Source organism: Chanos chanos, chromosome 11, assembly GCF_902362185.1.
Source record: "Chanos chanos chromosome 11, fChaCha1.1, whole genome shotgun sequence".
Lineage (NCBI taxonomy): Eukaryota > Metazoa > Chordata > Actinopteri > Gonorynchiformes > Chanidae > Chanos > Chanos chanos.
The window spans coordinates 25,415,607-25,429,766 of NC_044505.1; the positions used below are offsets into that span (position 1 = coordinate 25,415,607).

A 14,160-nucleotide genomic window follows, 5' to 3' on the forward strand; every position below is an offset into this window, starting at 1 on the left:
TAATGTGAGAGTGTCTGTGGGTGTGTAATGGTGAGAGTGTCTGTGGGTGTGTCATGGTGAGAGTGTCTGTGGGTGTGTAATGGTGAGAGTGTCTGTGGGTGTGTAATGGTGAGAGTGTCTGTGGGTGTGTCCTGGTGAGAGTGTCTGTGGGTGTGTAATGGTGAGAGTGTCTGTGGGTGTGTAATGGTGAGAGTGTCTGTGGGTGTGTCATGGTGAGAGTGTCTGTAAGTGTCTGTGGGTGTGTAATGGTGAGAATGTCTGTGGGTGTGTAATGTGAGAGTGTCTGTGGGTGTGTAATGGTGAGATTGTCTGTGGATGTGAAATGTGAGAGTGTCTGTGGGTGTGTAATGGACCCACACTGACTCACCTTCATCCATGCCATTCAGAATCTGGTTGAGTTCCTCCTCTGTGTGTTCACAGTGGTGCTCCCTCCAGCTCTCCCCTGTTTCACTGCGTAAGATCACAAGTTCCCGTTCTGTCCCCCGCAGAGCCGCAAAGTGAGGGATTTCCACAATCACAGGCCTGCAGCATAGACCGTGATACACTCTTAGTGTGTGTGTGTGTGTGTGTGTATTGATGTCAAGGTATGTCTTTCAGTGCTGGAATGTGTTGTATGGTGCTGCACTTAAAGTAAAAGAATTAAGTGGAGAGTGAAGAAGCACAATGCAGTGCACTGAACTAGTGTATATTTACAAAATACGTAGAGGGAGAGCCTTGGTAGCCAACGTCTGCCATGCAGCACATGATAAATTATTTAAATTAGTTACTGACACATCTGGCACAGGAAGGAGAGGGTAATCTATGTGTTTGACCAGCAGTAAAAGACAGGGATGTATTTTCTTCACACTGGTAAATTCAGACTGACCACCACTGATTCAGTGCACTGTCTAAAATGAAAGGACTCATGCTAATCTGAAGGTAGTAGTAGCAGTAGTAATAACAACAATAATAAAACAACAACGAAAACAACAACAACAACAACAACAACAATACTACTACTACTACTACTAAAAAGAAGAACAGGAACAAGAAGAAGATAAAACAATGGACAGGATACACATATGACAAAAACACACACAAACAAATTTCATGGAGCATGACAAAAACCATGTATTATTTCCATTCAAAAACATCTAGATAAATAAAGGAAAATGCTAATTTGAAGGACTGATGCCAATATCCAAGCACGACTGCTAAAGACACAAACTAACAATATTAAAATGCATCTTTTTTTTCCAGTCCTACCCCAGGAATTTAGTCCCAGGTGGACCCAGCTGTAGAATTCTGCTGACCAGACTCTCGCCCTCATTAAGAGGGGGAGGGGCTGCAGGGAGGTGGAGTTTGCTTTTCCGTCAGCAGAGAAAGAGGACAGATAGAAAGAAGATAGAATGAACCTCAAACTGTGCTAATCAAGAACAGGAATGGACCGAAATATTAGTACCTCACTTTTGAACTGTCCAAATGCTTAATTCAAGAGTTCAAACTAAAATATGGAGACAACAGAATTAAAATATTGAGATAATAGCAATACTTCCAAAATTAGGCTTTGGACAGTTTAAATCACAATGTATAAGTCTATGTGTCTCTGAATTAGTGAACTGTTTAGACTTACTACAAAATGACAAGCCAGTCATGAATAGACGTTCACATACACACACACACACACACACATCCCACACACACACACACACACGCAGATACACAAACACATATACATTTTTGTGATTTCTTACCCTAGGAATTGTGTTCCAATAGGGCCAACTTCTATAATCCTGCTGGCCAGTCCTTCTCCCTCCACCATGGGGGGCATGCAGGCCAGTCTGTGCCTCTTCACCAGGCGGCAGGTCACCCGTGTGGGTGCTGAGCACTTCCGTGGTGGGACAATGATGCGCAAGCCATTGTGACGGCAACCGCGCATGGTTCCACCCCTGGCATCGACCATGAAACTTACCAGGAAACTGGGAGCAAGAGACTCAGTTATTCAGCAGACAGACACAAACCTTCATTCAGAAACAGATTGTCCTCTGCCAGATGTGAGTTTAATGATGGTATGATGATATGAAACACAAGGCATGAGGGGTGCAAAACTATGCAGTGTAGACATTCCCAAAAATAACAATTATTTGTTTCAGATGTCATTTGTGTGAGTAACAGTTTGATGTCTTTTCAGTCACCCTTTGTCACTTTGTCACTGTCAATGTTATCATTCTCAGGACATCTGTAGGGCAGACACTACTGCTATATTACACTATAAATAACATTTAACCTCCTTTTCCATACATCAAACATATCTTAAAAGTGAGCCCTTGATTTTAGTACAGAATGTGACAATTACATCACATGTCTTTAGCCAGCTGATTCATGAGTTCACTTATACTTAAAAACTATGTCCTTCTTTGAAAATTCACATGCTCTGGAGGTCTATACACCAAAGTGACATCAATGTGTTTTATTAATGTACTGGACAAATGAAAACTCTGGTAAAGGCACTGTGTGTTCAGCTGTCCCACTAGGACAAATGTACAATGTGAGGACAATAAAAAATAATTCATCAAAATGATAGATTTAATCAATTCAGTCCTTAAATTCTTGATGTCAGTAAGAATGATAATGACTGGATCTTGCTGCAAAAGGGCTGAGAAAATGCAGACAATCAGTCAGACAGACAGACAAATAGGCAAAGCAATGAATTATTACCTGCTGTTGTCATTGTCAAGACATGAGGTGGACCTACGTGAAACAGAACGCATTATGGAATCAAAAAGATGGGGAGAAGAAAGAGAGAGAGAGAGAGAGAGAGAGAGAGAGAGAGAGAGAGAGAGAGGAAGAGAATTTAAAAACATGTTTTGTTGCATGTTATGTGATGAGAATATTTCCACAACTTGTATCAACTCACCCAGTGTCACACTATATTTAACCAAACAAACTCATTGGGATTGTCTGAATCATTCCTCTGTGTGTGTGTGTGTGTGTGTGAGTGTGTGTTAGTGTGTGTGAGAGAGAGAGAGAGACATACTGACCCTGAGTGCAGCAGGGTACTTGTGAGCATCACATTGTCCAAGTGCTCTGCTCCCCAGCTCATGCGGTAACAGTCCTTTTCTGTCTCTCTAGAGAGAACTGACATCTGCCAACACACACACACACACACACACACACACACACACACACACACACAAGTTTGTGCTCATATCCTAATGCCGACTTCCCATTGAATCCCATTAGCCTGTAACTAAAGACTACTAATCTATGCCTAACCCTGGATATCACCTATCCCTGACCCCAGATACCAGAAAGATACCAGTACGTGCGCACACGCACACACACACACACACATGCGCACACACACACACACACACACACACACACACACACATGCATGCACAAAAAACACTACCAGTAGGACTAACTTTTGAATTTAACCACCCAGCTAAAATGGCTATAAAAAAACATCAAAAGCCCAAGTGTCATAGCACTAAGTTATTCTGTGCTCCCACCACTGAGGTTCTGATTTTGAATCTCATTATTAGCAGTATTGCTGAGAACACATCTATCACACAGGGGTCAGGCACACAGGGTTTGTTCTCCATCATAATAATAATAATAATAATAATAATAATAATAATAATAATAATAATAATATTTATTTAGAGCCCAACATCACTATTTATAGTCTCAAAGGGCTTTACATGTCTATAACAAAGTCAAATCAAAATTATATCATGCATAAGTTCGAGAAAATAGATAAGTCTTTAGTTTTGTTTTAAAGGTATTGAGAGAGTTTGCTTCTCTAACTTCTATAGGTAAACCATTCCAAAGGAAGGGAGAGCGGTAGGAAAAGGCTTGGTTGCCAGCAGACTTCTTTTTAACTCTTGGAATGACTAATAATCCAGAATCTTGAGAGCGCAGGGTGTGAGGTGGGTTATAGGGTGTAATTAAGCCAGAGAGGTAGGAAGGCGCAAGCCCATGTAAAATTTTATATGTTAATAAGAGGACCTTAAAATCTGCCCTTGCATGAATTGGGAGCCAATGAAGGGAAGCCAGGACAGGGCTAATGTGATCAAACTTCTTTATTCGGGTCAGAATTCTAGCAGCAGCATTCTGGACCAGCTGAAGACTATTGGTACTAGAGGCAGGCAGGCCAGAGTAAAGAACAGTGCAGTAATCGAGGCGGGACGTGACGAATGCGTGAACAATGGTTTCTGCATCAGCCATACTTAGAAAGGGCCTAATTTTAGCAATGTTACAGAGGTGATAAAAGGCAGTTTTGGTTGTGTTCTTGATATGAGTGACTAGCGAGAGACTAGAGTCAAAAATCACACCAGGGTTCTTAGCTGAAGAGTTTTGAGAGATGATGCAGTTGTCAAAATTTAGAGTTAGATCACTAAAAAGATGCTTATGCGTAGGGGGACCAATGACCAGCATTTCAGTCTTGCCTGCGTTAAGCATCAGGAAGTTTGAAGACATCCAACCCTTAATAGCACAAAGACATGCCTCAAGGTTAGCCAATTCAGAGCGGTCATTATGCTGGATAGGTAAGAAAATCTGAGTATCGTCAGCATAACAATGGAAGTTAATGTTGTAACTACGAATAATGTCACCCAAAGGGAGCATGTAAATAGAGAATAGAAGAGGGCCAAGGACTGATCCCTGAGGAACACCATAGTTAAGCTTGTGGTATTCAGAGGTCACATTATTATAGTGGACACACTGCTTTCTCTCAGAGAGATAAGATTTAAACCAAGAGAGCGCCAGGCCACGAATGCCAATTTGGTTTTCCAAGCGCTTTAACAATATAGTGTGATCGACCGTGTCAAATGCTGCACTCAGATCAAGCAGAATAAGAACAGAGGTAGGCACCAGCATCCATGGCTAATAAAAGATCATTAGTTATTCTAGTAAGGGTGGTTTCAGTAGAGTGAAAACACCTGAAGCCTAACTGAAATATTTCAAACAGACTGTTAGAGGACATATGGGCTATCAGCTGAGCAGCTACAATTTTTCAAGTATTTTAGAAAGAAACGGGAGATTAGAGATCGGCCTATAATTATTTAAGACCTCAGGGTCAAGATTTGGTTTTTTTAAGTAAAGGCCTGATCACGGCTGTTTTAAAAGAGGAGGGTACAATGCCAGATTTAAGTGACATATTTAGAGTGTTTAGGACTGTTTGGCCAAGAACCGAGAAAAGCTCTATGTAAAGTTTTGCAGGTAGGGGATCAAGGAGGCAAGAAGCTGGTTTAGCAGAGTGCACCAATTTGGACAGCACGTCTAGAGAGATAGGGTTAAATTGAGATAAAGGCTGCACATCCTGACTAATCTTAGGCGCAGTAACAGAGACCATGCAGGCAGTCTGATTTGATAAATTAATTTGAATATTACGACGAATTAAGTCTATTTTTTGCGAGAAAAATTCAACAAAATCGTTTGCGGTAAAAGGGCTAGATTGAGGGGAGGGATTCTGGGTAAGTTCAGATATTGTATCAAAAAGGAACCTGGGGTTATTTTTGTTAACATTAATTATTTTCGATTAATACGCGGATCTGGCTGCGTAGAGAGCGCTTTTATAATCTATCAGGCTGTCGTGCCATGCAAGGCAAAAACCTCTACCTTGGTTGCCCGCCAGTTTCGTTCCAATTTCCTACACACCTGCTTCAGCGCGCGGGTTTCTTTATTAAACCAAAGTGTTAAGTGATTACGTCTATTTTTATAGTTAATGGTGCTACCATATCTAGTACATTACGAAGGGTAGAATTTATGCTGTCCGTCAAGTCGTTCAAAGATCTTTGCTGATCAGTAAAAGAGTTGAGAGCAGTAGGAAACAGATCAGCGAGCGCAGCAGTGGTGGAAGCATTAACGCGAAGGCAGCTACGAACCGCGGTAGAGACAATTGGCGTGAACGGAAGAGTTACTTGGAAAGTAATAAGAAAATGGTCTGAGAGGGCAGCAGAGTAAGGAGAGACGATAACATGAGAGATATCTAGTCCGCGAGCTAGAATAAGATCAAAAGTGTTGCCACTGAGATGAGTTGGTTCGTGAACATATTGGTTAAAGCCAAAAGTGTCTATGATAGTTGTAAAAGCTTTATTAAGTGAATCAGAATGGTTATTGATGTGAATATTAAAGTCCCCCAAGATCAGGATTTTATCCACTCTAGTAAGAATAACAGAGATAAATTCAGAAAACTCATCTAGAAATTGACTATAGGGCCCCGGGGGACGATAGAGCACTGCTATGAGAAAAGTTGAGGCAGTACCATATTGCTTCACAGAGAGCAACTCAAAAGAGTCAAAATTAGGTAAACTAAGGGTGTTAGAAGTAAATTTAGTATTATAGATTAGAGCTACACCCCCACCTTTCTTTGCTGCCCTAGCAGCACAGGAAAAGGAATAGTTAGGGGATGAAGCTTCATTTAAAGGGAGAAAAACGTCTGGCTTTAACCAAGTTTCACACAAACCCATCATGTCAAGGCTAAGATCACTGATCAGGTCACTAACAAGCAACGCCTTAGGTGAAAGCGATCTGATATTGATAAAAACCTAACTTCAGCGTAACCGGGCTTACAGTAATCATATCGGAGGAGGGAGTCAGTTGAATTGGAACTAAATTGCTACGAAATATGGTCTGTTTGACTCTAGACCGAAATGAGCTACGAGGGCCTGAAAGTACACTAATGGGAAAAATGTCACTACTAGCTATATACATAGTCATATTAGTCTTAACATTATGATGTTCATTACGATGAACATTATTCGTTAGAAGGATACTTAGAGGGTGACGGTTTTCTTGTTGTTTCTGTTGTCTCTGCCTGACCAGTGCTCCAGCTCTTTTGCCTCGCTTCCTTCTCCATCTCCGTTTACAAGGTGTAGCAGGTAGGCTAAACAATTTAAATCTAAACAAATGGAAGTCCGCAATGCCAAGCATCATTGGGGCACCTGCACTGATGCAGGTAAATACAGGGAAACTAACATGGGCCTCCACCCATGCTACATTTCCATGGAGATGCTTGTACACTGGCAAGTGAAAACAACCAGTATGTCATGGTGCATGTTCTGGAGGACGCATATGTAAGGTAAGTCCTTATCCTGCTGGACTGGGCACTGCTGGGAACTTATGATGGCACAGGGCACAGGACATTCCAAATTGGTAAATAAATCCATGAATAATCCACAGAAGAGCCTAAAAGAGTCATTCATATGAGTCCCACCGCCGTCTGCCCAGGGGCTTATCATCATACTGTAGTGAGACTGCATGTGAGACGGGGGAGCTCACCTGCTGACTGGAGATCATGTCCTCAATCAAAACACTCTCCTTCTGAGTGTAGTCATGGTGGGGTGGAGTTGGGTGGGACCTGCTGGAGGCAAAGTGACACAGGATTAAGTGTGTGTGTGTGTGTGTCCATGTTTAAGTGAGTGTGTATACAGGACTGACTGTGTATAGGTGATTGAGTATGTGTTTGTATGGGTGTGTGATGAGGCATGCGTGTATAGGTGATATAGTCGAAGGTTAAAGGTGAACTTTGTGGGTCTGCATAAAGAAATTTGTCTTGGAGAACAAGCTAGCCATTTTCATGCACATGTTCTTCAGTTATACACAGACCTGCATAAGAACAACTAATACTGTTATTAAAAAAAAAAAAAAGTTGAGAATAGGAACCAAACATTCGTATGTGCACACCCTGTCAAATATCTCATCATTTTATTGACAGTGGCAAACCGGATTGACGTTGAGGTAGTCTACACCTTTTTCCCCACCCATGGACTCATGCTTTTTATGGAGGACATGATTAGGTTTAGCCACAATTTTCATAGCCTGCTTAACAACCATTACAGCTATGATCAAAAATCAGACCCAAATGTTTGCTATTTGCTCAGTTTCTTCCCCCTGGATCGATACTGAGCACTAGGATAAACAACCATTTCTTTAGTCTCCTTAACTTTTAAAGCTCTTGATGCTTCTCAGACCAATCCACAAACTGTCATATCTGACATCACACCCCTGATCCAGAGGACTGAGTATAACTGTATCACTAGAAAATATGGCAATATGATCGTTATCATGGTAACTACACGTACGGTCATCTCCATATAGAGTGAAAAGAAGTGGGGAACAGACGCATCCTCACGGTCCTGCCTCACTAGTCGTCTGTAGATCAGACAACACTGAACTGACCTGGACCTACTGCTTACCTGTCGGGAATGAAGGGTACAGTCTGATTATATACGGGTTTGCCTTCACTTGTTTTAATTTCCTTAGCAAAACTTGTGGGACTATTGTACTGAATGTTATATGTTCCATACATTCCATAAACTACTGAAGTCCTATAATTATATGTTCCAACAATTACTTGACTGTTGAAGTCACTATTTTCTCAGGGACATGTTTTAGGAACAGGAGTAATAATAGCCTTTTTCCATATGAACACAATGGAGTGAATGTCAGTTGAAACAGGTGCTGTAGGGCAGCATTCATGCTACTGTGATACTACTTTACCTTTCTGACAGAGCACCATACCTGTCCAGGTTGTGACTGAGGTAACTCATACCATCCAGGTACTGCCCAGGGAGTGAGTCATCCCCTAGTTCTCTGAGGTCCTCTGCTCTCAGGTACTCCCCCCCATCACCCGTCATGGTGTCCTCGCCTAGAAAAACAATTTTACACCAAAAAGTGTTATTTGTCTGAAAAAAATAGTTTTGCCTCTCCAACCTGAGCAAAATGAACAACAAAAGAGGAGTACTTCATTGCCATCTTCCTGCTGGTATGGTGCAAGTGTTGCATCTATATTGCATCTACAATAATTAATTTGCGCTGAATTTGACAAGCACTGCTATCACCACTCCTGCCATTACTAACTTTACTAATATCAAGCCAAGCTTCAAGAACTTCAGGCTGTACTTCACAAACCACACACACACCGACACACACACACAGACAGAGCACAGCAGAAAATCTACACAGCATACCCAAGGCATGCCTAGAGCACACTACTGTATACAGATAGAAGACCAGAGGAAGACATATCAACAGGCTTTGACTGAGGTGCTTGCTCTTTTCATTCAGCATCTACACATAAAAACCTTTCTGTGTCCCAAAGGGCTCCTCCTCCATAAGAGCGGCTCCTCCCAAAGGGCCCCTCCTCCCAAAGGGCCCCTCCTCCCAAAGGGCCCCTCCTCCCTAAGAGCTCCCACTCCATAAGAGCTCCTCCTCCCAGAGGGCTCCTCCTCCCTAAGAGCTCCTCCTTTCTAAGAGCTCCCACTCCCTAAGAGCTGCAGAAAACAGAGAGAAGGGTCTGACTGCAGAGCTGCAGTTTCACACCAACAGTTTCAGGCCAATGGTCGATCGTCTAACCCTAACCCCAAGCCTAACCCTAACCTTAACCCTAACCATAAAGTGTCAGCGCATGCTCTGAATGCCACTGGCCTGAAACTGCTGGTGTGAAACTGCTGTTAGGTGTAAAACTGCGGCTCTTCGGCTCTGCAGACAGATACTATTGAAAACAGACACTCTAACACATCCTATATGCCAGTGACCACACACACACTAACCCATCCTATACGCCAGTGACCACACACACACTAGAGCAGTGACCATACACACACTAACCCATTCTATACGCCAGTGACCATACACACACTAGAGGAGTGACCACACACACACTAGGAGCTAGGAGTAGTGGGCAGCCACAGGTGCCCCAGGGACCAACTCCAATTCCTTTTTGCCAGTGCATCAGTCAACGTTACTGACAGGAGTGCTAATCCTAGCATGCATGTTTTTGATGCTGTCAGGAAACTGGAGCATCCAGAGGAAACCCACGCAAACACGGGGAGAACATGCAAACTCCACACGGAAAAGACCTGGGACAGCCAAGATTCGAATCCAGGGCCTTCTTGCTGTGAGGCCACAGTGCTAACGACTGAGTCACTGTGAATGTATATCACTAAAACAGGAGGCCACTCTGGAAATACAGTACAACAAAGACGTGAATATGAGATTGTTTAAACGTCAAACTAGAATAATGGTGGCAAAAACAGATCTGAAAAGAAAATGGGTTCAACAAAAAAAAATTAAGAGCAGAGAGAAGAGCCGAGAGAGGCAGTCCACCCCCTAGGGTAAGGCAGCCCTCATGGCAGGGAGTCAGACAGCCCAGCTAGCGAGTTAAAGGCTCAAAACTACAGTCAGACAACATTTTTGAGGGAAGGTTTACTCATAGCGCTGCCTTCTGAGGGCTCAGATAGGTTTTACTGGCATTGTTAAGTTGAGTGTACTTAAATAATGCTGAACAGTGGCTTTAATGGCTGGAAAATTTAGTTTTTAACCTGAAAATTTGTAAACAATGTGAGGTTTACAAAATAAAATTTATGTTGGGGCTTGTGGACATTAATGGCTTCAGAACTCACCCTCTTCATCAGACACATCAAGAACTTCCATCATCGTTTCTGGAACATTCAGTTTGTGTTTCTCAGTTACCATCTGCAGTGCAACCAATAGGAAAACAGGAAAACTGTTTGAAACTTGTTTGAGATGCAACCATTTCAAAAGGTTCTCGAATCTCTGAAAAGTAAATTCAATCTCGATTTATAGCTGAGACCAGACTTTTTTTTCTTGCAGTACTGCCCCTCTCCAAAAGAGTTTCAATCTGAGTCACTCACAGTTGTTTTGGTAATGACCTCTTCCGTAACAACTTTCAGTGTGTCCACCACGGAAATGTAGCCCAAGCGTCTGGCAATAGACAGGGCTGTGTTTCCATTCTGAGAAGCAGAGATAATGACAAGTAATGTGTAGAGGAAAAAATTTCATATTATATAAAAGGATGTGAAGGAGTTAAGATGACTTTTCATTTCATACTTTATGGATGTACTTGAAACTCCTATGCATAGGTGATTGTAAGTGTACATAGTTGATGAATTGTTTCTTTCCTGTTTCTACGTGCATAATGGATAGGTTTCCTTTTATTTATATGGAAAACCGCTGACTGGATGAGTATAAACTTTGTGAATCCTTATCTGTCTAGATACCAGTAATGCCCATGAATTCTGATTAATTGTTAGAGGTCTGCTCAATTCTGATTGGTTAAGATTTTGGGGAATGACGAAGGCCTGGCGGGAGAGACAGATGGCTTAGGCAACGGAGCAGAGGAGAGGCGACACGTTTCTCTATGAGCACTTTGTGCTTACAGTAAAGGCAGTTGTTAGTGTTCAACGGGTTTGTTGGCTAAACAATCTGTGGCGGGACACGGACGGCTGATGCGGTATTGAGCAGGTTTGACGGACTCGCGGGCGCATAGAAGGCCATACTCGTCCGGGACAAGGTGGACTCTTGTGTTTTATTTTAGTTGCTCTCCTGAGTGAAGCAGCCTTTTTAGTTTGTTGGGCCACAGCGTACACAAGCGACAAACTAGGCCTGCTATGTGTGGGGTTGGGAGAGAGTTTGTTGGCTAGTGTTAGAGTGTGGGCCCACACATTGTTTCATGTGTTAATGCTGGCCATTTGTACGTGTGAGCAAACTTTTGAATCATTAATGGATTTATTTCTGTTTAGTTTGAGAGTCAAATTAAGTTTATTTGATAAGGAACTTTTGTGTACCATTTGACACTTTTCATCTTGGGTTTTCCCTTTTTACAAATAACTCTAGCTGTTTTGGTGGTGTTTAAAAATGTTTCTGTATATTGTGTTCCTGTTTTTGAAAATAATAACTAACCTGTGATTAAAAAAAACAGTGTGATAGTTTGGTTAGTGCATATAGTGTAACTGCTATCAGGGAATTTCTTGATAACTTTATACATAAATAATAGACAGTTTTGTTTTGATTTACTTTTGATTAAATTTGTAGTTCAGGGACCCAAGATTTATCTAACTATTTAATAAAAGAACCCAATAGCTATTCTCTCACAAGCTGCAGTAGGGTTTTGGGAGCTCTACACATACAAATACATACAGAATAAAGGGTTATTCAACAAATTTGGGATAACAAGGGGACATTTGGGACAACATTGCAGCGTTTGGGATAACATTGGGGTGTTTGGGATAACACTGGGGCGTTTGGGATAACATTGGGGCATTTGGGAAAACATTGCGGCGTTTGGGATAACACTGGGGCGTTTGGGATAACATTGGGGCGTTTGGGATAACACTGGGCATTTGGGATAACATTGGGGCATTTGGGAAAACATTGCGGCGTTTGGGATAACACTGGGGCGTTTGGGATAACATTGGGGCGTTTGGGATAACACTGGGCATTTGGGATAACATTGGGCATTTGGGATAACACTGGGGCATTTGGGATAACATTAGGGCGTTTGCGATAACACTGGGGCGTTTGGGATAACATTGGGGCATTTGGGAAAACATTGCGGCGTTTGGGATAACACTGGGGCGTTTGGGATAACATTGGGGCGTTTGGGATAACACTGGGGCGTTTGGGATAACATTGGGGTGTTTAGGAAAACACTGGGCATTTGGGATAACATTGGGCATTTGGGATAACACTGGGGCATCTGGGATAACATTGGGGCGTTTGGGATAACATTGCGGCGTTTGGGATAACATTGCGGTGTTTGGGATAACATTGGGCATTTGGGATAACATTGGGGCGTTTTGGATAACATTGAGGTGTTTCGAATAACATTGGGCATTTGGGATAACATTGGGGCGTTTGGGATAACATTGGGCATTTGGGATAACACTGGGGTGTTTGGAATAACATTGGGGCGTTTGGGATAACATTGGGGCGTTTGGGATAACATTTGGGGGGTTTGGGATAACATTGAGGCATTTGGGATAACATTGGGGCGTTTGGGATAACATTGGGGCGTTTGGGATAACATTAGGGCGTTTGGGATAACACTGGGGCGTTTGGGATAACATTGGGGTGTTTAGGAAAACACTGGGCATTTGGGATAACATTGGGCATTTGGGATAACACTGGGGCATCTGGGATAACATTGGGGCGTTTGGGATAACATTGCGGCGTTTGGGATAACATTGCGGTGTTTGGGATAACATTGGGCATTTGGGATAACATTGGGGCGTTTTGGATAACATTGGGGTGTTTCGAATAACATTGGGCATTTGGGATAACATTGGGGCGTTTGGGATAACATTGGGCATTTGGGATAACACTGGGGTGTTTGGAATAACATTGGGGCGTTTGGGATAACATTGGGGCGTTTGGGATAACATTTGGGGGGTTTGGGATAACATTGAGGCATTTGGGATAACATTGGGGCGTTTGGGATAACATTGGGGCGTTTGGGATAACATTAGGGCGTTTGGGATAACATTGCGGCGTTTGGGATAACATTGCGGCGTTTGGGATAACATTGGGGCGTTTGGGATAACATTGCGGCGTTTGGGATAACATTGCGGCGTTTGGGATAACATTGGGGCGTTTGGGATAACATTGCGGCGTTTGGGATAACATTGGGCGTTTGGGATAACATTGGGCATTTGGGATAACATTGGGGCGTTTGGGATAACATTGGGGCGTTTGGGATAACACTGGGGTGTTTGGGATAACATTGGGGCGTTTGGGATAACATTGGGGCGTTTGGGATAACATTGGGCATTTGGGATAACATTGGGGCGTTTGGGATAACATTGGGGCGTTTGGGATAACATTGCAACGTTTGGGATAACATTGGGGCATTTGGGATAACATAAGGGCGTTTGGGATAACATTGGGGCGTTTGGGATAACATTGCGACGTTTGGGATAACATTGGGGCGTTTGGAATAACATTTCGACGTTTGGGATAACATTGGGGAGTTTGGGATAACATTTGGGGGGTTTGGGATAACATTGAGGCATTTGGGATAACATTGAGGCATTTGGGATAACATTGGGGCGTTTGGGATAACATTTCGACGTTTGGGATAACATTGGGGCGTTTGGGATAACATTGCAACGTTTGGGATAACATTGGGGCGTTTGGGATAACATAAGGGCGTTTGGGATAACATTGGGGCGTTTGGGATAACATTGCGACGTTTGGGATAACATTGGGGCGTTTGGAATAACATTGCGACGTTTGGGATAACACTGGGGCGTTTGGGATAACATTGCGGCGTTTGGGATAACATTGCGGCGTTTGGGATAACATTGGGGCGTTTAGGATAACATTGCGGCGTTTGGGATAACATTGGGGCGTTTGGGATAACATTGGGGCATT

General features: G+C 42.8%; 1 protein-coding gene across 1 annotated transcript in view; it reads right to left on the reverse strand.

Annotated features, from left to right (window-relative positions):
* The window catches only part of ank2a (ankyrin 2a, neuronal), a 68,961-nt gene that overhangs the window by 36,123 nt on the left and 18,678 nt on the right, over positions 1–14,160 (reverse strand). Inside the window, 9 exon segments of the mRNA XM_030787891.1 lie at positions 368–522; positions 1,246–1,344; positions 1,734–1,958; positions 2,698–2,730; positions 3,021–3,124; positions 7,267–7,345; positions 8,509–8,691; positions 10,388–10,464; positions 10,644–10,742. Coding sequence (XP_030643751.1) covers positions 368–522; positions 1,246–1,344; positions 1,734–1,958; positions 2,698–2,730; positions 3,021–3,124; positions 7,267–7,345; positions 8,509–8,691; positions 10,388–10,464; positions 10,644–10,742 — 1,054 coding nt within the window.